Genomic DNA, 25,165 nt, shown 5'->3' on the forward strand with positions numbered 1-25,165 from the left:
AGAGATAGTGTTTTGGTTTTCCTATATATATTCTTTTATTGTTGGAGGAAAAACTAAGAAGAAGAGAGTAGAGAGAAGATGTAGTAGAGAAAGAGAGCTAATATTCTTATAATCTATGATTAGCAGAGGGCTTAACCTGATACAAGAATATTATGCGAGAGGCGAGAGTTTCGTGATCTTTATCCGTGTAAAAGATTACAAGGAGTGAGCTTTGATGAGAGTTGATTATGTGTGTGAGGTTGAGATATTGAGAGACGAGAGTTGAGTGGTTTCTTTTGTAGTTCTCCCTGATACATAGTGAATTTCTCGTATTGTTGCTCTGTGGACGTAGGTCGGAGTTGGTCAATCGAACCACGTAAAACACGATTTTTTTCTTAATTGTAGTCATTTTATATCTTGTTGATTGTAGGTTGGCTTCAGAGTTTCGCATATTATAGTAGGCGGGGAGAGTGAAATTCCCCAACAATTTTAACCTAAAATCCATAACTTTTATTTTAAACACACCACTCTTTCTTATCTAATCCAACATGAAACTATACTCACACATGAATATCCAACAATATTATTCTCATTGTTCAAACTTTTATCAATCTAGAATCTAGACCAAAGTTTTTATTAACTTATATAAAAAGCCCTAGTAGCTTGATTGTTTTACGGAAAGCATTTGCGTAAAAGTTGTGAAAACAATTCTTTCCTTATCATTTTATACAATTGTAGTCCCACATGTGGAAACTTTGGAGTATTTACTTTCCCATGTGGCTGTTATAATTAATATAAAACTATAATCATTGATCCTTATCATAACTTTGGAGTTTTGGTGTAATGGTTAGATGAACTAAATTTAAGATAGTATCAGAGCAACCCAGGTTCAAATCCCATCGACCACGAATTAAATGCAGATTTTCTAAAAATTGACACTGCTACGTGAGTTCAGGTTTCGACCCATAAAAAGGCGATCGACCTGCGGGGCATGTTAGAATTAATATAAAACTATAATCATTTATCATCACCATAACTTCAGAGTTTTGGTCTAATGGTTAGAGAAACTAAATTTAAGAGTGGCAACTCCCCAACACTCATCATGTGATTCTCCTTTGCACTTCAAAAAGTACCTCTCTCTCTCTCTCTTCTCTCCTCTTATCCTCTCTTAAAGTAAAAGCTTAATTGCACTTAAACACCTCATGGTTTTTCCTATATTGCACTTATATATCGTCACTTATTTTTTGTAGCAATGATGTACTCTAAAGCTTTTAAAACTCACACTTATATACTCCAACTTATTATTTGCAACACTTACATGCTCTAAAGTTTTATAGTTTGCACTTAGATACCCTAAAGTTTTAAAACTTACATGTAGATACCCTAAAAAATTTCCCCTAATTACTACTTGCACTCTTGATTGGAGAGACTAATTCTGAAACAACTTAAGCATTGAGGACCTAATAACAATTTCAATGACTCGAATGACTAATTTCAAAATAATTTAAGATTTGAGGGATTTTATGACAATTTCAATGATTTAAGGGACTAATATCACAATATGAAAGATGTAAGGGACGAATAACAAAAAAAACCCTTTCAATTTTTTTTAGTAACTACTCAAAGCATGCACGTGCGTTCCACACTGGTCCTCCCATAAAAATGGGTAATCTCTTTGCTTTCTTTCTTTTCCCAGTATCAACGCTTGTGGTTTCATACAAAGAGCTTGTCATAGGATTTAGTTTTTTTGCGAATATATTAGCTTAAGTACATTGATGATCATTAAACCTAAACATAAGCAGCAAGGGCAGCTTGTGCACAGAGTTTTTGAGAGGAGCTACATCAAATCCAAAAGTATCCATATTGATAGATCACTATTGTTTAACCTTCAGAATAACATATGACAATATATTCATTACTCAGAATACTACAAGTTAATCAGTATCACTAATGCACTAGAGATAGAAATTAGCCTCATTGCATATCAGGGAATCTAACATCTTATCTTATATGTTATTTCAAAAGAAGTGTCAGCTTGTTATTATTACTGCACCGAATGCAACTTTTTTTGAGGAATTTCCAATTACATTTTCTTGCACAAAAAGCTCTCTACAACAATCACAAATATATAACCGAACATCGTCAAAAGAAGTTGATTAATTAAGAGCAAATTCGTCAAAATCAATTGATTGAACAAGTGAACTTCGCGACCATCATTACATTACTATATATTCATGTTATGGTGTTCCCATTCGCCAAAATGCAACTCATTGCCAAGTAACAGATAGATCTACTTATGTATGCAATGCCCCAATCATGTTAGCGGCCAAAGATCAAGAGGATTCCGACTTAGCCGACTCGTCGAGTCGACATTTTTTAATGTCGACTCGAAGGGCGGTACCGGTCGACCCTCTTGTCAAAAACGACTCGCCGTGAGTCCATTCGACCATTTACTAGACGCCTCGCGAGGACGACTTGAAAAGCGTTACTTCTCAGCGAAGCTAAATGATAACTTCTGCATCAACCCTCTCCCACTAGCACCGTGTCAGCACCACATTTAATGCATGATAGACACATCATGCCTCTAGCCCCGATAGCCTTCATGACTCATTTAGTCACCGTCATGCCATCAATCACTTCTCGTTTAATGCTGAAGTGATCATTCCCACAGTGGCCAGCCGACACATGTACCGTACGTACTGACGTAGCTGTCAGCCTACACTTTCTCATCGCCATCCTATGCTCTATCTAAGTGACTGATCTGCTCATCCGACACCACTATAAATAAGAGGTACTGTTCTATAGAGTGAGGATTTTTTTCTGATTTCTTTTTGGAAGATTCTCTCTTGGATAGACTCTTTTTTAACCTTAAACTGGTTTTGCTATCTGCAAACTATACTGCACACACACAATAACTATCACAGTTTTTTATTTTTCCCCACTCAAGTTTACCAGCTAACTTGATCGCCGGAGGAACCACAAGGGAACCAAGCCCCGTCCTCTCACGAGTTTCTACATGTGCAGGCTTTAACTACTCAACTCAAGAACCAGTCATAAAACCGAGGAAGAAAGCGGCCCCTCATCAATACTCAATAACCCCATCCAACTACGGATACAACTGACTATGTGATCACTTAAACATCAACAATTCTCGTGCTATCCAGTGTTAAGACCACGTTTGGTATACCAAAAAAGCTTTAGAAATTGGGCTTCAAGAAAATTTGACCATCTACACCAGCCTAAGTTAAAATACATTTTGACCATCTACACCAGCCTTGATGATCTCTAATCTCTCAGAAGATAGCGCAGTCTTCTCTGGATGAACAGATCATTTCTCACAAGAACCGTTGATTAAGCTAGATGACGTACCTATATGATGACTCATTTTAATTCTATAGTAAATTGAACTATATATTGTTGACCCATTTTCTATCAATGTATGTAACTTATATGTTATGTTCTCAAATGACGTACCTAATATGATGATTGATTTATAGGTGTACAACCTACATTGTTAATTCATTGCACTAGTATGACAATCGATAATTTTAAAAAAATTAATTTCCATAGCATATATTAGCATGTTGGAAATATCCGTTTAACAGTGCTACGATGATTATCAATCATACTCTGATATATGCAACCATAAGTTCTTAATTTATTGTATAGTCGAGACAATAATATAACCTATAATGTTATCAACAACTATATTTGCCGAGGCATAACATGATAATTTTGACCAATACTTAGCACATACATTGATTTACAATATTATTAAAAAAATTTCCTACACGGTGACAAAGATTTTTAAGTTGAACAAATGAAGGATTATTTAGTCTTTTACCATACATGGTTTTGATGCACAATCATATTTTCACTCAGGTACCGTTTGGCAAAGGGTTAAGTGAGTGGTTAAGGAGACTTAACCTCTTCTTTACTTGCCAAACACAACAAATCTATATAAGGGTTAAAGTGAGTTAACCCTCCATAATTTGCCAAACATAAAAAATATAGAAGGGTTAAGTTAACTCAAAATTTTCATGCTCAGTTGTACATATTTGGTTTTAATTCACTCAAAATTTTCATGCTCAGTTGTACATTACATATTATTCCTTGCATTCATTTTCATGGTACAAATTACAATGTTTGATAACAAGGGAAGCATACCCACAAAAAAAAAGGGCAGAAGGAATGCACATATTTTCCAAAGATCAATTTCATTGCTTGCTTGCTTCAATTCTTTCTTTAGCTGTTTGGCTTTTGATGCTTTCTTCTCTTCTAGATTCATATTTTTAAATTTTGGCGTGGCTCTTTTTATTTCACTATCACCTTGAGCCTAGGCAAAAAAATTTGCATTGCCTATTTGGGTATTTTGCACAATCCAAAAAAATATTTACCACTATTCTTACCATTTTTGCACATTTTAAGAGGTGTTGGGATTTGATAGAAGCAACGAACCTATGATGCTTGAGACCATTCAAATGTATTCATCTTGCTATGATTGTTGATAAAGAGAGGAAAAAATGAAAATTTGGTTTGGCGTTATATTGCATGGTTGTGAGGGAGAACACTCAATTTAAGCCATAAATTCTCTTGTTTGCTAGCTAATATAACCGTTGGGATGATTGTGATCGTTTAGATTTCTGCTGGCTAATGCTTGGCTAAGTGAGGCAAATACTTTTGCTTTGTCGGTGTTATGTTTTGTCTTATATGAGAGGTAAACTTATCATGGTGAGTACAATCTATATTTTCAATATATTTCTTCTCAAACCAAATATAGATTATTATAGAAATATGCTTTTGGTATTATTGTTTTTCAAGTTTTTTGTCCCTAACCAATCATAGGAAATTGAGGATTTTTTAGAGGTATATTTCTACAGCCTTATTTTTTATGCAAAATTAACTAAGAACATCATTTTTTGGGAAATTAAAAAAATAATAAAATATGATTTTTTAAAGAAATTTTTCCTTTTCCATCTTTGTTGATAGCAAACCGAACGGGGCTCAGCATAATCTCTAAGAATAACAGCGATGCGTTGTGATAATCGTCCTGTTATCTTTTTTGCTGACTTCTCTGCATGAAGGAATATTTGGGCCTTATTACTATCAAGATATCAACCCCAGAACACTAGGTAGTATTTGGGCCCAGTAATATTCCGGCCGATAACTCAGCCCAAAACCGTCAACGGTCAACATCAGGACGTCACATCATCCCTCTGTCGACCCCACCACGATAATTACCAGGGCTTCGTAGCAATCTTTGAAATAGCTCATCAGTCCCTAAAATCCCAATGTCCTGCGGCTTGGTCCATAAAAGACTAAAACGCCCCTCATCGTAGTTGTTAGCCATTCTGGAGCCCTGGAGGAGAAAAGCTTAGGGGCATTTTGGTCATCGTTGGACAAATATGCAAGAAACAAAGATTTGAGGTACTAATATGTAAAAGACCCCTCAGAGAATCCCCATGCTGCTCTCTTCACGCCGCTCCCGCTATTTCCCGCGCTCGAGCTCCCTCTTGCTCTCCATTCTCCAATGGGGAAACCAAAGCAACAGGTAATCTCTCGATTCTTCGCCCCTAAACCCTCTCAAAACCCTAACCCTAACCCCAATCCCTCTTCCTCCTCCTCCCCCAAGATCGCCGCCACCGTCTCCTTCTCCCCATCGAAGCGAGCCCTGGCCAAAACCCTAATCCCTCCCGCCAAAAAACCCAAAACCCAAAACCTACCATCATCAAACCCTACCCTCCATCAAAAGTTCGTATCAAAGCTCTTCGAGCCCTCAACTTCACCTCCTCCCTCAACTTCCGCTCTCCAAAACCCTAACCCTAAGTACACCCCGCTGGAGCTTCAGGTCCTCGAGCTCAAGTCCAAGTACCCTGACGTCCTCCTCATGATTGAGGTTGGCTACAAGTATCGATTCTTTGGTCAGGATGCCGAGATTGCGGCTAAAACCCTAGGGATCTTCGCACATGTCGATCATAATTTCTTGACGGCGAGTGTTCCGACGTTTCGGTTGAATTTCCATGTGAGAAGGCTTGTTTCTGCTGGGTTTAAGGTTGGGGTTGTGAAGCAGACTGAGACTGCAGCGATCAAGGCTCATGGAGCGAACAAGGTTGGGCCTTTCACTCGGGGGCTGTCGGCTTTGTACACGAAGGCGACAATTGAGGCTGCGGAGGATATTGGGGGAAATGGGGAGGGTGGAGATGGGGAGAGTGGGAACTATTTGGTGTGTGTTGTGGAGAAAGGGGTTTCAGAGGGGGGTTTTGATGTGAAGGTTGGGGTTGTTGCTGTTGAGGTTTCGACAGGCGAGGTTGTTTTTGGGGAGTTTAATGATGATTTGATGCGGTCGGGGCTTGAGGCGGTGGTCTTGAGCTTAGGGCCGGTGGAGATTTTGTTGGGGGAGCCGCTTTCAATGGTGACAGAGAAGGTATTCAGTTAATACCATGCTTTGTTGCAGACAAATTTCCATCATCCAGTTAAAATTGAGCTCATAGGTCTCATGGTTTTCATTTAACACCGGATTGATTGAAACTATTTGAGCTAAAATTGTTAGAACTTGGAAGTGAACTTGTTCTTGAAAAATTCCTGGCACAGTATGTGTTATAAAGTTTATTGGGATTAACTAATGCTATCAATGACAAGAGTTAAAAGGGCTATTATACCCACATTAATGCATACAAATTAAGAGGTGTAATGGACTAAATCACGAGGAGGCGAAATGTGCCAAAACTAATCATGCTATCAGATAAGACAACATTTATATATGTAATGGAAAGGGGAGAAATTCCAAAATTGAGGGGGCAAGCTGCTGAAAAACATTACATCTATATGGACTTTGTGGGTGTTTAAACAATCGACTGAATTTTGTTTCATTCTTTAAGGGGGGAAGGGGGGAGTTAGAGCTAATTGAAGAATTCATTTGTTTAGTCTAGACTTTAGAGTGTTTTGCTCACATAAGAAACTTGTTATGAACTATTGTAAAAAATGATAACTAGAGAACCTTTTTGCAGGAAGTTGATGAAGCTCCGAAATCTACCGGACTACCACTTCTTAGTTCTAGGATATTCAATGCATTATATTAGATAATGACTTCTTATTTCTCAGTAAAAGCTTCTCAAGTTGAGATGTCAATAGTATCATACATGAGTTGCTGAGAATTTAATCAATAATAAGAAGGCTGTCCTGGAAGAAAATTTAAGCACCTAGTGGTTTGCATTCTCATTAAGTGGAAAGAACGAAGTGTTGAAGAGTGGTTTATGGAGGAGGAAATTTCCCCCCTCTTTACAAATAAATTCTCAGCTGCATGATGTCTTAAGTAGCATGGAAAACTCTCGGCAATAAGGATGCTGGTCATTTTAAAAGTAGGAAGTGGTTTTTTGCTTGAAAAGGAATGATACATACACATTTTTCATGAGTATGAATAAGAGGGCAGTGTAAAAGACGAAGTGCAGTCTAAAAATGAACCTGAACGTGCTAAAAACATAAAACTTGCTTCTACTTTACAGTGAAGGAAGTACTTATTTTAACCAGCTTAACAATTATATAAACAGAAGATTTTATCTTTTATCACATGACTCTTCCGGTTTGTGAACTTTCCTTAGGTAAGACACTAAAGATATTTGACCACAGAAAGAGCGCCACCTCCTCGACAGAAGATATTGGAGGATGCATGACGAACTCAGGCATAGACATATGATGCAAATAATCCAGCAATAGTAGTGCCCATATGAGTTAACTTATGATGCCTTAGCGTATTACCTAGCTGTTTCCATAAAAATAAAAAGAAAATTCGCCATTAGTTATTTTAATATTTTAGTACGAAACATTAACATGTTCAATTATTCTTATTCTGACGTGTAAATGAGTGATACCATATTACCATGCTTGTTTGTGTATTAAAAAATGTCTGTTTTCAGTGTGTTCATGGTTATACACTCGTTTAGCTTCGTGTTTACTTATCAAAAGATTTTGGTATTTTAACTCATAAACTAGCAGGTGGTCAGGGGACATACATCACTCTATACCTTGTTCCCATTCATGAACTCTTTAAAACTGGCTTTCTTAACCACATTTATTACGTTGGGAAGTTTAAATGACATAAATCTATCTATTCCCTATTCTTCTGATCCCCTCCCTCATCTTGTGCTACAGTACAAGAAGAAGTAAACACCCAAGGAAATGGAAGTCCTAGTTTTTACTTTATTCTAAAATTCACTGGAGACAGCTATGAGCCAGTTGTTCACTTGTGCAGAAGCTTACAGTATGTAGGGCACTTTCTTAATTGGACATTGACAGCACAGTCGGTTGTGCATCCATGTCATCTATGTCCTACACTTATATCGTCATTACTCTTTTCATAAATACGTACAAAGACGAAGTATCTCATGCCTCCTTTTGAAAAATCTAATTGTATTGAAGATTATTTTACTATTTTTAAGTTCTTTGATATGTGAATAGCCACCTGACACATATTTACGAACATGCCTATATTTAAAAACACATACAGTGACACATAATATTATGCCCTTGTTTATGGAATTTGGAAGGTTCTGCTATCCAATGTCCCATTTTCATGTACAAAAAAGACATCTCATGTCTTGTCCTGTAATCATTGCGTGAATTATAAAATCAAAATGCACTTTAACAACTAAAACTCAATTCTCTGAAATCTGGAGCTTATAGTATCAAGAAACTCATCTATATTCTTCCAATTTCTGTCACTGTATTTTTTTCATGTATTTAGTGCTTATTCATGTTAGTATTTGTTTTTTTTAAAAGATTTAGTTATATGAAAGTTTGAGCTGATTGTATTTAGCTATTACTGGCGTATGCTGGACCTTCTTCTCATGTTCGAGTTCAACATACCTCACGCGATTGTTTTAATGATGGGGGTGCACTTGCTGAAGTGATGTCCTTGTATGAGAAGATAGATGAAGATACGTTGAATATGGACCATAACACTCCACAAATGGCTGTCGGAAGAAAGGAAAACCATCATCTTGGAGTTGAGGTATTTGATATATAAATCATTCATATCCTCCTTGTGCTAGACTACTTCATGTTTACAAAAAATATATTATGCACAACTATCTTTTATCTGATGATGGATCTAGACTTGTGAACGCAGCTGATTGTTGCTTTTTTCTTTGCAGACTGATTGTTAAGAAAAGAAAATCATTAAAATCATATGTTTATGCTTCTTGTAGGGAATTATGGCCATGCCGGAGTTAGCTTGCCAAGCATTAGCTTTAGCTATCCGTTACCTTAAAGACTTCGGCCTGGAAAGGATAATATGTTTAGGTGCTTCATTTCGACCGTTTTCTAGCAAAGCTGAAATGACATTATCAGCTAATACACTTCGTCAGTTGGAGGTAATGTTTAAGGTTTTTTTGCTAGATATCGCTTCGAAACGTTATTCACTTGTGATTTTATGAAATTTTATTTGATTAATTAATTTAAATTTTCCGTCTGGCAATATATATATATATATATATATATAAGGAAAAATATGTTCCAGGTATCAGGTATCGTCATAGTTGGATGAATACGGGTACGGGACATGGTAAATTTGTAAAAGGTAGGGTACGGGGACGCGTCTATAAATATGTATGTTATGCACATTTATGTGTATTAAAATTAATAATTTACATAAGATCAATATTATTTTTTCATTTATATAAGATCAATATAGAGAAATAGATGTGAAGTGTAGAATATGCACCCAATATTCGTACGAGGACTGTTTTAAATTAAAAACATGTAGTATATAATTGAGTATACCCTTGAACACCATATGCATATATTCAAGAAGTGTCCAAGAAGTTTGGGTACGGGTACGAGTACGTGTCGGGTACGGGTATGGCTTCCAAATAGAAGCACCTAGGTAACATAGATATCATGTTCATACCTGAAGAGGGTTTTCCACTATGGATGGTGGATATTGGATATGTTGGGATATGAGCTCAATATTGATTATGCATATTGGGTTTCTGTATATTATTCATATACATAAAACTTGATAAGTAGAAGATGGTTATTATGTTCTAGATAATAGTATTATAACGTGAGTGCAAAAGCCTGTTGAAAGTAAAGGCCTCAAGAAAGTGAGAAAAGATTCAATTAAAATTTATATTAACTTAATTAATTTATATAACATGACAACTCGTATCTACTATTTACTTGTTATTGGATGACTGGAAAGTACGAACTAAAGAAATGAAATCCCCAAATTAGACTCTACATTTTTTATTCCTCAAAATTTCAGTTAGGGTAAAAACTTAGCGCATTCAAGAAATGATATCTCCAAATTAGACTTTGCATTTGTTTTTCGAATTTTCAGTTAGGATGAAAACTTGACATAGGACTTATAAATCAGAAGGGGAAAAATAGAAAGAATAAGAAAAACATATTTTCCCATTCAACACTACAATCCGGTCCATCACGCCATAAAACTAGTATCCAAGAGCCCCCAAATCAAATGCCAACATATTTTGATATGACTTAATCCACAACATATTTGAATATCCTCTTTTCCCTTTCTTCATTTGTCACAGTCATGGATTAGGTGCTTTGGATAACTGAATGTCTTTCTATATGTGTATCAGGTTTTGAAGAATAACTTCAATGGTTCCACGGAAGGATCATTGCTGCAGGCTATGAATCATACTTGCACTGCATTTGGTTCAAGGATGCTTAAGCACTGGGTAAGCATATAAGATATTGATACAGTGGCTCATGTATGTGTTTATTATTGTGTTATGTGCAAGGTAAATAGAATATATGTTAATACATAAATATGTGCATAATGCACTGAATATGGAAAAAAATACAGGTGGATATAAATAAAACTAGAATAGAAAGACCGAGGATACATGACACGTAACATTAATCATTCTCTCTGCAAGTATACCAAAGTGACCATTATGCATGTTGGCCTGGATGCTTCAATAGTTTATGGAATTTGTCTTGCAGATTACCCATCCCTTGCGGGATAAAAACTCTATATCAGCTCGTCTTGATGCAGTTTCAGAGATTGCAGAATCCATGGGGTCATGCAGCAGTTCACAAAATTTAGTTGTTCTAGAAGAGAATAGCCTATGCAATACATTTGGACAGATAGAAATTAGTAATGTTCTTTCTTCAGTTTTTACTGCATTGGGGAAGTCTCCTGATGTTCAACGTGGAATAACAAGAATATTTCATCAAACAGCCACAGCAGCTGAGGTAATTATTGATTACCTTTTTTCCTTTCTACATACAGAATTTCAAGTCAGACCAAAAACCATAATCTGTTGGAAGGGAGAGAATTTTTTTTAATGTTCTTCTAAACATAATAAATTTATTCCTAAGAATAACTTGATCTCCGTAATTTAGGGAATATTGAATCTTCACACTATTAGTGAGTGAATCAAATCTTTAAGTAGTGCTTTTTATTGTCTGGAATACGTCTGGAATGCGTATATACACATGAAAGCATTTGTTGCCTATATATTATCTTTGAAGTCTATTTCTAGGTAAAGTAGTATTCTTTGATATGTTTATATACTGCAATAGCAAGACCTGGCTCTTTGGAGAAACTGAGCATTGTGCCTGTGCAACTTGAATCAGTTAGTACTCTTTTGGATTCCGAGTGCCAGGTATTTCCACTCAAATATGTCTTAATTCTATTTTAACTGTTTCAGTTCACTAGGGTCATTCATGCTATCCTTCTATGTGGGAAGCTATTGCAGAAGCTTCATGTCGAGGATGATGGTGATAACAAAACAGTAGAACAGAAAACCATGAAGTCTGCTTTACTCAGAAGGCTGATATTGACAGCATCTTCATCTGCTGTACTTGCTCATGCTGCAAAACTATTGTCCTCTATAAATAAGGATGCTGCCAATCAAGGCGATATGCTTAACTTATTTATTGCTTCTAGCGATCAATTCCCAGAGGTAGAAAATTATGGTTTCATCTAATGGATAAACTTGTGTTAAATATGATAACTCTTCGCATTCATAGGTTGCCAAGGGCCGTATAGCTGTACAAGTGGCGAAAGAGAAGCTGGACCTGTTAATTGTTCAATACCGAAAGCAGCTTGGAATGCGGAATTTGGAGTTCATGAGCGTTTCGGGAACAACACACCTCATAGAGGTGCTCCTTTTACTTAACTCTATATTGACCTTAAAATTCCTGAGTTCCAAGTTTTAGTTTTCTTCAGTTGCAGCTGTCGTGTTACTTCTCCAAAACACCTTCAAACATTCAATTTTTTGCCTTTCAGTTCCCCTGAAGGAAATATCCTTCATATTTTGCAGAATGTCATTTTTTTGTATGAATTGCTTTCTTAGTGATGTAGTCACAAATTTCATCCCATCATGCACATTATATTCTTGAGATGTCCTCTACGGTGTAGCCTATGTGATTGATTATGCATCCTGCATCCATCATCTACAAAATGCCTCGTATTATCTGCTACTTGCTTTTTATGTTATTGATTAAGTTTATAATTCTTATCTTATTCTTTATTTTCCTTAAATCTTATTGCTTCTTATTCAAAGTAGTTGCTGGTGTCCACATTCTGGGAATGGAAGCTGATTTGTGGATCTTTGTTTAATTGCATCTTATGAGGCTCCCACCTGTGAGGTTCTAACTGTGTGCTTGTGATCTTAGGTGCCTATAGATGCAAGAGTTCCTTCAAATTGGGTTAAAGTCAGTAGTACCAAGAAGACTAATAGGTATCACACTCCAGAGGTTCTGTCAGGTTTGGATAGATTGACACTCGCGAAGGAGGAGCTTTCTGTTGCTTGCAGAACCACCTGGAGCAACTTCTTGTCAGGATTTGGTAGATACTATGCTCAATTCCAAGCTGCTGTTCAAGCTGTTGCTGCTTTAGACTGTTTGCATTCACTTGCCATTCTCTCAAGAAACCTGGTACAGTATGATGGCTATAGGCTTGTAGCCAATATGATTATTCTAAGATGCATGGACTTCTGATCTAGTCAAAGCCATATGTTATTGATTATATTACTTTGCGTTTACAGAATTATGTGCGACCAGAATTTGTAAATGATGACGAGCCTTGCCAAGTTTTTATTCAATCAGGTCGCCATCCAGTAAGTCAAACTCAGTTTTTGTAGCTAGCTAGACTTACCTAGTTACATGAATTAATGATTGTTTCCATCATGGCCAGAGGTGGTCTATGGTGTCCTTTCTTTCTCTTAGTGCCTCAAGTTAATGGCACAAAAAGCTACATCAGAGGCATACCTACACCCCTGTTAAATTTGGTTTTTGGAACTGTTGTCAATATGAATTTCTTAATTTATTTTCTACTTGGAGGTAGCATGTAATATCGGCTTCTTCTGATCCTTTTTCATGTTTACTGTTCTCTATACCTCTGTCCCGAAGCAAGAAGCAGAGCAAAATAACAATCGAAGGTGAAATCTCAATCATAAATACACACCAAAGCAGAATCAGCCTAAATGTCCCTAGAGACCGCTGGAAAGCAGTGAATCAACATGATAAATAATGAATTCTGAATTTTATTAAAAAGATAATGAACCCAATCCATTATTATCAGGAGCAGTGCATTTGTCTTCTTAATATTGATACAGAAGATGTACTAATTCCTTTATGTGGAGATTGTTAGACAGTGCCATATCACTACAGATTTTTCAGTTTCTAGTTGTTTGTTCACTTTTTTATTTTCTTTCACTGCATTAAAGTATGCATTTAGTCACCATTGACAAGATAATTTCCCTGCAGGTTCTGGACATTGTGTTGGGAGACAATTTTGTTCCAAATGATACCAGCTTGCATGGAGATGGTGAGTATTGTCAGATAGTAACTGGTCCAAATATGGGTGGAAAGAGCTGCTATATTCGCCAAGTGGCCCTCATAGCTATCATGGCACAGGTGTATATATATAATTTTTTGGTGGTTCCTCAATTTTTATCTCTCACGCGGTCACGCCTAAGATCTTGTAGCATCAATTTTTTTAAAGTTTGCAGCCATAACCTATTTTGGGTTCATAAGCTAGATAAATGATGTGAATAACATTTGTTGCCTATGGAATATTGGTTTTTTCAGTTCTTAGCAAAAATGATTTTTGCTGACACTTCTTTTATTTATATGCACATCTCATGTGACTAGGTTGGTTCCTTTGTACCAGCATCTTCAGCAAAGTTGCATGTATTAGATGGAATTCTCACTCGAATGGGAGCATCAGACAGTGTTCAGCAAGGAACAAGTACCTTCTTTGAAGAGCTGAGCGAGACTTCGCACATACTGCAGAATTGCTCATCAAACTCTCTAGTGATCATAGATGAGCTTGGTCGAGGAACAAGCACACATGATGGTGTTGCAATTGCTTATGCAACATTGCGTTACCTTCTTGAACGGAAAAAATGCATGGTCCTTTTTGTCACTCACTACCCCAGAATTCTGGATATTAAGAATGATTTTCATGGATCTGTTGGCGCTTATCATGTTTCCTATCTCACGTCAGAGAGACCTTTGGAAATTACAGAATTGGAATTAGAAGTTCCTGTTAGAAGTCAAGATCAAGCAGAGGTTACATTCCTGTATAAAATTGCACCTGGAGCATCAGACAAAAGCTTTGGTCTAAATGTTGCACGACTTGCGCAGGTCAGTTGCATTTCCATTTTCGTCTCTTGGTTATCTTATAAACCCATTTAAATAAAAAAAAACTTTTTAGTTGTAGTAGTATAATACATGTGCTTTGCACGTGAACATACATGAGTTAAGTTTGATTTTTTTTTATTGAGCAGTAAAACTATGTGTTAATAAATAAAATTGTATAATAAGATTGCTTTAAAAAATATATGAATTAATTATTATTGTGTAGTTACTGTAATTGAATATTTTTCTTATAATGATCGCCCAACGCTAACCTTTTTTAAATAAGTCCCCCAAATCTAAAATTGTTCTTAAATAAAATTGCTAATTTTATAAATTCTCTTAAATATGTCCCTCAACTTGGAAGCTGTTAACTTAACTCTAAATTGACTAAGCTGTATCAATCTTGCTAGCTTTTTCTTGATGTTCCCTAGACAGTTACGCTTAGTACCTACAACATATTGTCATAGTTACTTCTCATTATAATTATTTAATAGAGTAAATTACACTAAACCATTGTGACTTTCAGCCCCTATGAATCTTCAAAATCACACTAAACCCCTAATTTCTTTTCTGTTTCAAAGAAAACCCCCAATAACTTTCTAAATTTTGTCGAAAAATAGCTATCATGGCACAGGTGTATATATATAATTTTTTGGTGGTTCCTCAATTTTTATCTCTCACGCGGTCACGCCTAAGATCTTGTAGCATCAATTTTTTTAAAGTTTGCAGCCATAACCTATTTTGGGTTCATAAGCTAGATAAATGATGTGAATAACATTTGTTGCCTATGGAATATTGGTTTTTTCAGTTCTTAGCAAAAATGATTTTTGCTGACACTTCTTTTATTTATATGCACATCTCATGTGACTAGGTTGGTTCCTTTGTACCAGCATCTTCAGCAAAGTTGCATGTATTAGATGGAATTCTCACTCGAATGGGAGCATCAGACAGTGTTCAGCAAGGAACAAGTACCTTCTTTGAAGAGCTGAGCGAGACTTCGCACATACTGCAGAATTGCTCATCAAACTCTCTAGTGATCATAGATGAGCTTGGTCGAGGAACAAGCACACATGATGGTGTTGCAATTGCTTATGCAACATTGCGTTACCTTCTTGAACGGAAAAAATGCATGGTCCTTTTTGTCACTCACTACCCCAGAATTCTGGATATTAAGAATGATTTTCATGGATCTGTTGGCGCTTATCATGTTTCCTATCTCACGTCAGAGAGACCTTTGGAAATTACAGAATTGGAATTAGAAGTTCCTGTTAGAAGTCAAGATCAAGCAGAGGTTACATTCCTGTATAAAATTGCACCTGGAGCATCAGACAAAAGCTTTGGTCTAAATGTTGCACGACTTGCGCAGGTCAGTTGCATTTCCATTTTCGTCTCTTGGTTATCTTATAAACCCATTTAAATAAAAAAAAACTTTTTAGTTGTAGTAGTATAATACATGTGCTTTGCACGTGAACATACATGAGTTAAGTTTGATTTTTTTTTATTGAGCAGTAAAACTATGTGTTAATAAATAAAATTGTATAATAAGATTGCTTTAAAAAATATATGAATTAATTATTATTGTGTAGTTACTGTAATTGAATATTTTTCTTATAATGATCGCCCAACGCTAACCTTTTTTAAATAAGTCCCCCAAATCTAAAATTGTTCTTAAATAAAATTGCTAATTTTATAAATTCTCTTAAATATGTCCCTCAACTTGGAAGCTGTTAACTTAACTCTAAATTGACTAAGCTGTATCAATCTTGCTAGCTTTTTCTTGATGTTCCCTAGACAGTTACGCTTAGTACCTACAACATATTGTCATAGTTACTTCTCATTATAATTATTTAATAGAGTAAATTACACTAAACCATTGTGACTTTCAGCCCCTATGAATCTTCAAAATCACACTAAACCCCTAATTTCTTTTCTGTTTCAAAGAAAACCCCCAATAACTTTCTAAATTTTGTCGAAAACCCCTTTAAATTAGAATCGAAAAATGACTTAAAAAGGCATGTTGAAAGTTATTGAGGATTTGGTGTAATTTATCTAAAAGATATTGGGGGCTTTCTATAAAAGTTATTAGAAGTTTAGTGTGATTTTGAAGGTTTATAGGATCTAGTTGCTGTAAAATGTTGAAAGTTCATGGGGTTTACTGTAACTCACCTTATTGAATTTTATCTTATGTAATATTATAATTCTTAGTTCAGGTAATACTATTAAATAATTATACTATCTATATACTATAAAATATTTATCTAATTTATTTTTTTAATTATGCTCTTAAATAATTTAGTATTGTAAGTATTTTATAAAATTTTATTTTATTGTCATTAACAATTAATATTAGTATTAGTAATATTAAATAATTCTTTGTAAAAAGGTTAGTTTTCAATTATTACTAACTATAGATTATTCAATATCATGTAATAATCTTTGAGAAAATACTCTAAAAATGGTATTAAATTATTTATTTAATAATATAATACTAAATAAATAGTGTAGTTCATTATTTATGTGATATTGTTAAAATAATTACACTATTTATGAAATTAAATATTTATTCTATTTATTTTAGTGGCCCTTGAATTATAGTATAATTTTTAATAGTATTTAATAATACATTGTTCTATTTATACTATTATTTTAGTTATTTTATTATAATTCATAAATAATTATTATACTAATTTAATTGGTTGCTGCTAATAATTGTTTATGCTTATTTTTGTAAATATTTTAATATATTATTTTTAAATAATTAATAGTCACAATATTATTGATAATTGTAATTATTTAGGAAGGGGAGGATGTGCATAATTAATAAGAGGTTATTTTATTTAATCAAAGATTAATTAAAGATAATGACATAGTTAGAATTTATCAAAAATTGAGGGCAAAAAACGAAATTAAAAGCTTTAACACCCCAATCCTCTTTTTATACTAGTGTAGATAGATGTAGATGTAGATAAATATATATTTTAACATTAAAGCTTCTAGATTTCCCTTTGCTTGTTTTTTTATTCATACACATAATATGAGATTCATGTTGTCACGTCCCGCTTCCCAAAATACCAGGGAATCGGGACGCAAGCAAGCCCGCGATGTATTAGACTGAAGAGAAATAAGTACTAGACTCATTCTGTTCAATCTAATACGTTAAACGTCAAGCAAATATAAAACAAAGACACAGGTCGCCGATCACAGTAACGAGAATATAATAAACAACTCAGAATAGAAAATATACATATCACAAGTGTAATATCATCTCAGACACAATATTCGGATCAACATGCCCTTGTACAAAACCGTCCAATTGAATACTGGGAAATATAAAAATAGTACATCGTCCAACAGAAATAAAAGTACTGGAAAGTAAACTAGGATCATCAACTAACTAAAGAGGTAACTAAGTTCTGACTTGTTCTTCTGCTTCGTCTGCAATGCCTTCTTACGGAGAATCCTTTGGCTCCTGTACGACTCCGAACTGAAACTGTTTGTCTTCTAAATCTGACGTACAACCCGAGAGAACAGGAGTACGTCAACGTGCATGTCACACGGCAAGATCCCAAAAAGAAGAATAGAAACGGTCGAACGACCAATGCAATAATAGTAATAACAATGGAACATGCAACTGAAATACTAATAATCTAAATATAATTTACTACTAGAATAGAATAAACAGAATAATCCAAAACCAATCGAGTAACGAGGTCATGCAGCTAACGATCAATAATCATCCAAGTACAGGATCATACACTAGTTGGAATTAATACTTAAAAATCTACAACTCGAGACGTAGTACGTCGAGCGAAATAATCCAAACAAGGAAACCCTCATGTATGTATCATATGTCTCAAATTATAGATAATTAAATATTAATCATGATCTATGTATGAAAAGAGATATAACTGGTCCGTATCTCACAACTCATAATCATCCAAATAATGATGTCATGTAACTAGCCATTCTATAACAGGTCACTGGTACATATCTCACATAGAGTTAACGTTCCTATCATCGGATAACTGACTGTTCACAAATCCCCTACGTGCATCTAATCCTGCTACACATGCGGCCTAGAGGACTACACCCAATCCGTTTTTTGCCTGACCCGAACTTCAAACAGAACTCGGGTGACGAAATAAATTCCCACTGATCAAAGTGATGTACACACTTCACCTTGGCCCTACAAACCAACCCTAACGGCGACACCGACCACTGGTGCGAGCTTGTAAGATACATCAACAGCTTTATCCGATCACATGAACCATGGCTTTCCCATCCCAACTCTTCTCGTTTTGCTAGGTCAACACAACACGTCTCTAGGTCACGCAAGGCTACTACAGTCATGATCACTAACAGTTCTCAATCACAATAAGGAATAACAATTACAACTGATCATGTATGATAATATCAGGGCATATTACATGATTAAGAACTAGAAATCATAAATTTTTTCTAAAATAATCTTTTGAAATAATAAATTTATTTACTTCAAAATAATTCCTTTTTTCAAAATAAATTCTTTATTTATTGTTATAATTATCAAAAATAATTTCATTTTCCAAAATAAACTCCTTTTAAAATTATTCTAAAATATTCATTAAATATTCTTTTTAATATTCACTCTTCCAAAATGAATTATTTCTCATTATAATTAATAATTCCTTTTTCAAATAAATTCCTTTAAATTATTTACCTTTATTCTAAAATGATTCTTTTTCCAAAATATTTCCTTTTAAATTATTATAATTTTCCTAAAATGATTTTATTCTCAAATAAATTCTTTTTAATTAATATAATTATCCAAAAATGATTCATCTGTCGAAATAAATTCTTTTAATTCATTATAATTATTCTGAAAATGCTATTTATCATAGTACTATGATATATTTAATATTATTCATCAACAATCCCACCCAGATAATTATATCATAGTCTAAAATATACAGATAATTTGTAACGTGTATAAAATTCAGATCTGAGCAAGAGGGATCTTGCCTTGATCTTGCTTTGGGTATATCGTGGACCGTAGTGGGGGCTGTCGGGGTGGTTGCACGGCGTTATGACGGGTTTCGCGGAATCGATGGCTAAATTACAAATTAGAGTGTTAATGCGACGTGCGATATTTAAATGAATATAACGAGGTGTAGATAGGGAGCCTAAGTGAAAGGAATATACCGTGTGATAGATAACACGAAGGGCTACGTACCGGCGAAGGAATTGACGGAAACGGAGGTCGGAGATGGCCGGAAAATACATACGAAGTCGGCACTGCGCTGCTGAAAACTGTTCGTTGTTTTGGCGACGCGCGCAGCAGGTCGTGGTGGCGTTGTGGCGTGGCAACAAGAGGGGGTTTTTGGCTGGGCGTCGGGTTGGACTGACGTAAAGGGAGGAGCTCGGCGGCGGCTTGTTGGCTGACGACGGGACGGAGGAGGCAGCGACTGTGTTTTCGGCGGTCGCAAGGAGGGAGAGAGAGAGGGGGTTGAAGTGGGCGAGGTAGAGGAGGGAAGGAGAGGTGCTCGGCACTGGGGCTCGGTCGACAGCGATGTCAAGGCGGGGGACATCGCAGACCGGCTAGGAGGCGGAGCGCGCGGGGGTAGGAGGCGCGAAATTTAGGAGAAGGAGAGGCGGCGAGTGGCTAGTCCGTGGGCAGCGGGTCAGGAGGGTGGCGGGGCGACTCTGTCGAGTCGGCGGGAGCACTGGCCGGAGGCGGGCTTACGGATGTTGAGAGGCGGAGAGTGAGCTCAGGGGAGATGCGGGTGGATTGAAGGCCCGGGCGACTCGGCTGGGTTCGCGTCGGAGTTGGGCGGTGAGTGAAAGAGGAGGATCGGTGTCCGAGGTATAGCGGCATCGGTGGGGAAGCCAAGCTTGGGGATGGGGAGTCAGGTTTTTGTAGAGGAGGAAGAGAGAGAGAACTGATGAGGGTGAGAGAATGAGAATGAGAGAGAGAGAGAAGAGAGAGAGAGAGAGATGATGAGGGAGAGAGAATGAGAATAAGAGAAAGAGAGAGAGATAACTGATGGGGGAGAGAGAGAATGAGAATGAGAGAGAGAAGACGTGTGAGTGATGGTGAGAGAGGGAAACTTTTAAGGAGTGGGGGAAACACGAGGTGAAGAAAGAGATGCGCAAACATGGGGAGGAAATTAAGGAGTGGGATAGGGGAGAGAGAGAAGGAGAGAGAAAGATATTGATTGGAGAGAGTGATTGATATGAGGGGACAAGGAGAAAAGCTAGATAACAGATTGACTATCGTGCTGATCAGCTGATAGCTATAAATAGAGATAGAGGATAAGGGTTGAGGCTAAAAATAATACAGATAATTAATAACAATAACAATAATAATAATAATAATAATAGTAAATAACCAACATTAATTTAAAAGTCTTTACTGTAATAATTGAATTTATAATTAGCAAAATCATTAAAATAAATATAAAACCGTATTTTTTTAAATCGTAGAAAATTCTAGAGAAATTGGTGAAAATACAAATACTCTTTTAGAAAAATAATATTCAATGATTAAATACCAGAAAATTATTTAAACTCGTATTAGAAATTTACGGTCATTACACATGTAGCTGACCCTAAAATTTTGGGATAAAGGTTTTGTTGTATATATCAAAATAGGTAGCACATATCTTTCTTTTCCTAGTTATTTTTTTTATCTTCTTGTATTTGAAGCTTAAAAGTCGGTGTAATATTATAATCCACCCTCATGAAATGTGATAGTTTTTCACCCAAACACAAAATGCTTCTAAAGGTTTTCCATATTTTTTTAACATGATGGAGGTGAGTTCCAAACTATCTGAAAACAAGGTCGGTAAAGTGATGAGAAGGTAGCAAGTGTAAGTTCCTCTTGACTGAACCTCACCCTTACCATTTGATCTGGGTCCTCCTTTTCTTTGTTAAAATTTAACTTCATACATACCCTGTTGAACAAAGAATAACAGTTGATTTGTGCATCTTTTTTCATTTCTATGGTTACTAAAAATTATTGCATTCCCTTTTGCAGCTGCCATCTTCTTGCATCGCAAGAGCAGCTGCCATGGCAGCAAAACTAGAAGCAGATGTGAATACTATCTTCTTGCATCGCAAGAGCAGCTGCCATGGCAGCAAAACTAGAAGCAGATGTGAATACTCGAGCAGGTGTGCGGAAATTGATGCTGGATGCACCAAAAAAGTCTAAAGAATTGGGAAATTGCTCTAGCCAACCTAGCTCTTCACTTGTAGAAAATGAACAATTTGAAGAATTCACTCTATCATTCCACAAAGTCCTTTCCTGTATAAAAAACGCTTTAAGTGATTCTGATCCATCAAACTTCATAAGCTCAATGAGGGATGCGAGGGAGCTTGCATTGACAATGCTAAAGAGGCCTCTCTGAAGCTGAAGCCAGCCATAAGTTCAAATGCCATCTTCTTGAAATTTAGCAAGCTGGAAGTGTAATTCTACCGACATTAATATTTAATTTTCCATCTTTCTCGAGTAAGAATTGGTCTTGGTTTATCATTTTTTCTTTCTTTTCGCTGACTCTTGCTCGAGTTGTGCAGTTTATTAACCAGGTTGAGAGAATGGGAGCTGCTGTTTGTTCTCGATTTTGTAACTTGACCTCCTTACAGCTGAAGGGTAATATTATAGGATCCTGAATGAGATGTGTAATGTAATCTATTAATTACTTGAGGTGTTTTTTGTTAGTTTCATATGAGACCACGGTATGAGCTGGCCTCTTAGTTACTGCAATGATGTGGGAGGTGGCTAAAGCTTTAGTTTTTACCCCCAATCGATACTTAGGTCCATTTATTTGTTACTTTGATATTATGACAACTGCATGGAGATTGGTTACCCAACTAAATTATGGTTATATGGAGTAACTTCCTGCCTTTGAAAAGTTTGACTATCAATTTCAGGGTTTGGTATTGTTCACGTGCGTTCGTGTTATTTGTGTTGGTGCATGTCGTTGTCGAAGATAAATATTGTTAACAATAAACGTGATATGCACATTTAACGGTTACTAATTTTGGGATACTCAAATTATTGTTGCCTTATTTGTGATTTATTTTGCCATCTTATGGTCTCTCGGTTTGGTTGAGTGGTTTTATAGAAAACTTTATAGAAAATGACTGATAGTGAAATTTTGTAAATAAAATTTTCTGGAGATTTTTATAAACTGTGTTCGAGCATATATTGATGGAAATACCATGTAAACTCAAGAATATATTGAGGTAATAGTTTGCTAATGAGCGTCAGTTGTCTTTTTTGTCAAATACCTAAAGCACCTTTTCACATATTTATTTGCAAACAAGTTGCACATATTTATTTGCAAACAATTATCGAACTTCTTTCACTTTTTTTAATGAGAGATATGCGAGTCTAAGAGTACTTTTATTCGTTATGGGTGGCTGATTACAATTAGTAGTGCCTTCACACAATTAGGAAAAGAGTTTGTATGATCATGTCATCGTGTTTGCAGATCTAAAAAGTTGTAAATACAAGGTAAAACTGAGATTGAAGGATAAAAGAGAGGAATCTTTAAGCTAGAGAGGCATTTCAACCAATGAATTATTTAGGCCATTGTGAGAAAAACAATAAAACAATCACGAAAAAAGAGAAAACAAATCATAATTGTTTTCTTTTTTCATTTTTTAATTGCATATTTGTTAACTTCTTTGTAAGGCTTGTTTGGTTCATTTCTGTAAATAATATGAAACCTCATTTTCGTGTGGAAATGTCATTTCTTTTTTTAAAAGAAAAATAGGGCATTTCCCTATCAGTATATATAGACGAAACCAAAAATCAGATTACAAAAGAAGATATTTTCTTATGAATGAGGCGTCGTCTCCGAGATGGAGAGAAAAGCCCATTCATTGGAAGATGTCTTAAGATAAAAAGCCAAAAAACAACCAACTAAAGCCCAAAAACAAGAAAATGCAAAAAAACTAACCAAACTGTTATGCATATACAAAAACAAAAATACTGTCAGCAGGTTAGGGCATAGTGTTGCTGTCAGCACTTGATTCGAGAATGTCTTGGAGACCAGACGAACGGATGAGCTTCTTCATCTTGAGCGACTTCTTGGAAATGGAGGCCCCTGACCAGAAGAGAAGGAAGTTAATAGTCTTCTTGATGATGATCAGAGGGGAAGTCGAAATATTTGAGAAGACTAGGTCATTACGAGCTTTCCACAAGACCCAACTAATGGTGGGGAAGCAGATGCCCCATAGAAGACGAATGGAGGCTTGGAAAGAGGGGTTAGAACAGATTGCTAAACAATCTTCAATGTTAGGTGGAAGGGAGCCAATACCCAGTTTTAGGAGAAAAGGAACCCAGACTTGTTGTGCCAGGTTACATGATAGGAAGAGATGATCGTGAGTTTCTTGTTCAGGGCAAAACGAACAGCGAGAATCGACTAACCACCCTTGAGAGGCAAGTCTGTCTTTGGACGTCAATCTGAGAGAACTAAGGAGCCAGAAAAAGATTTGAACTTTACTAGGCAGGAATTTGTTCCAAATGGTAGAATAGAGGCTGAATCGCATTCCACCATCAGCTAAAAAATGATGAAAAGATTTAACAGTGTAAAGCTTGGATGCTGTTAAAGACCAGGTGGGATTGTCTGCCATCACGGACGGCACAAGGTTGGGAGCTGACAAGTACTGAGATAGGGCTAGCACTTGACCCTTGGCCTCATTGTTACTAGGACGCCTGATAATAGGTTTCCATACCCATCTGGAGCCCTGCTAGCTCCCTTGGGAGGAGATGGATACATGATTGGAGAAGGCTAGGTCGGAGGGAATGTAAGTGTTTCTCAATCTTGAGTTCGTAGGGAACTAAAGAGGATTCCTAAAATCAAGCATGGAATGTAAGTGTTTCTCAATCTTGAGTTTGGAGGGAACTAAAAAGATAGGAAATCACTGCTTTAAGAGAAGGACAAATTTTAGTTTTAGACCTCTTAAAAAATATATTTGTAAAATTCGACCTATTTCGAAAATATTCGTCAATTTCGACCTAGTTTCAGCCAGTTGGTTGAATCTAGGTCGAAATTGGCGAAAAATGTTCAAAAAATTCACGTGATTTGAAATTCTGTAAAATTTAAGCCATTTGTTAACCACGTAATTAAACGGGCGAAATCTTCATGGTCTCGTGAAGTTTGTAGAGCTTCAGCTAGTACATGAGATTGGGGTCCAAGCATAGGATCAACTCCGAGTACCTCATATCACAAACCTACCCAAAAAAACATGAAATACGATTTAAAAAAAAAATCGAGAAGGAGGGAGAGGGGTGGAGAGGGGAGCTAGGGCGGAAGTAGGAGTAATACGGGAAAAGAAATGGGGAAATGAAAATCGGCAGCAGAAGCATCAGAATTAGAATTAGCGTTGAAGGAGGAAGATGAGTATGCAGCATCGTCATTATCGCAGGTGATGTCTCGCTTGCGAAGGCCGGGGCCGAGGAGAGCGAGGGAGACGATGAAGCCGAGGAGGAGGTATGAGAACTCCTTCCTGTTCATCGATGAACCCTCAGTCCTCCTTCACCCGCCCACCACCCACTGCACGCCTCTTCTCCTCCTGGATCTAC

At 36.2% G+C, this 25,165-nt stretch overlaps 1 protein-coding gene across 1 annotated transcript; it reads left to right on the forward strand.

Annotated features, from left to right (window-relative positions):
* LOC109819808 (DNA mismatch repair protein MSH3) lies at positions 5,458 to 22,448 on the forward strand. The gene is made up of 13 exons (XM_020385726.1): positions 5,458 to 6,403; positions 8,792 to 8,986; positions 9,183 to 9,347; positions 10,581 to 10,679; positions 10,948 to 11,199; positions 11,658 to 11,912; positions 11,980 to 12,111; positions 12,628 to 12,888; positions 12,999 to 13,070; positions 13,720 to 13,869; positions 14,107 to 14,601; positions 21,611 to 21,689; positions 21,745 to 22,448. The coding sequence occupies exons 1-13, from the start codon at positions 5,510 to 5,512 to the stop codon at positions 21,978 to 21,980; spliced, it is 3,285 nt and encodes a 1,094-aa protein (XP_020241315.1). The 5' UTR covers positions 5,458 to 5,509; the 3' UTR covers positions 21,981 to 22,448.

Source organism: Asparagus officinalis, chromosome 1 (assembly GCF_001876935.1).
Source record: "Asparagus officinalis chromosome 1, Aspof.V1, whole genome shotgun sequence".
Taxonomy (NCBI): domain Eukaryota; kingdom Viridiplantae; phylum Streptophyta; class Magnoliopsida; order Asparagales; family Asparagaceae; genus Asparagus; species Asparagus officinalis.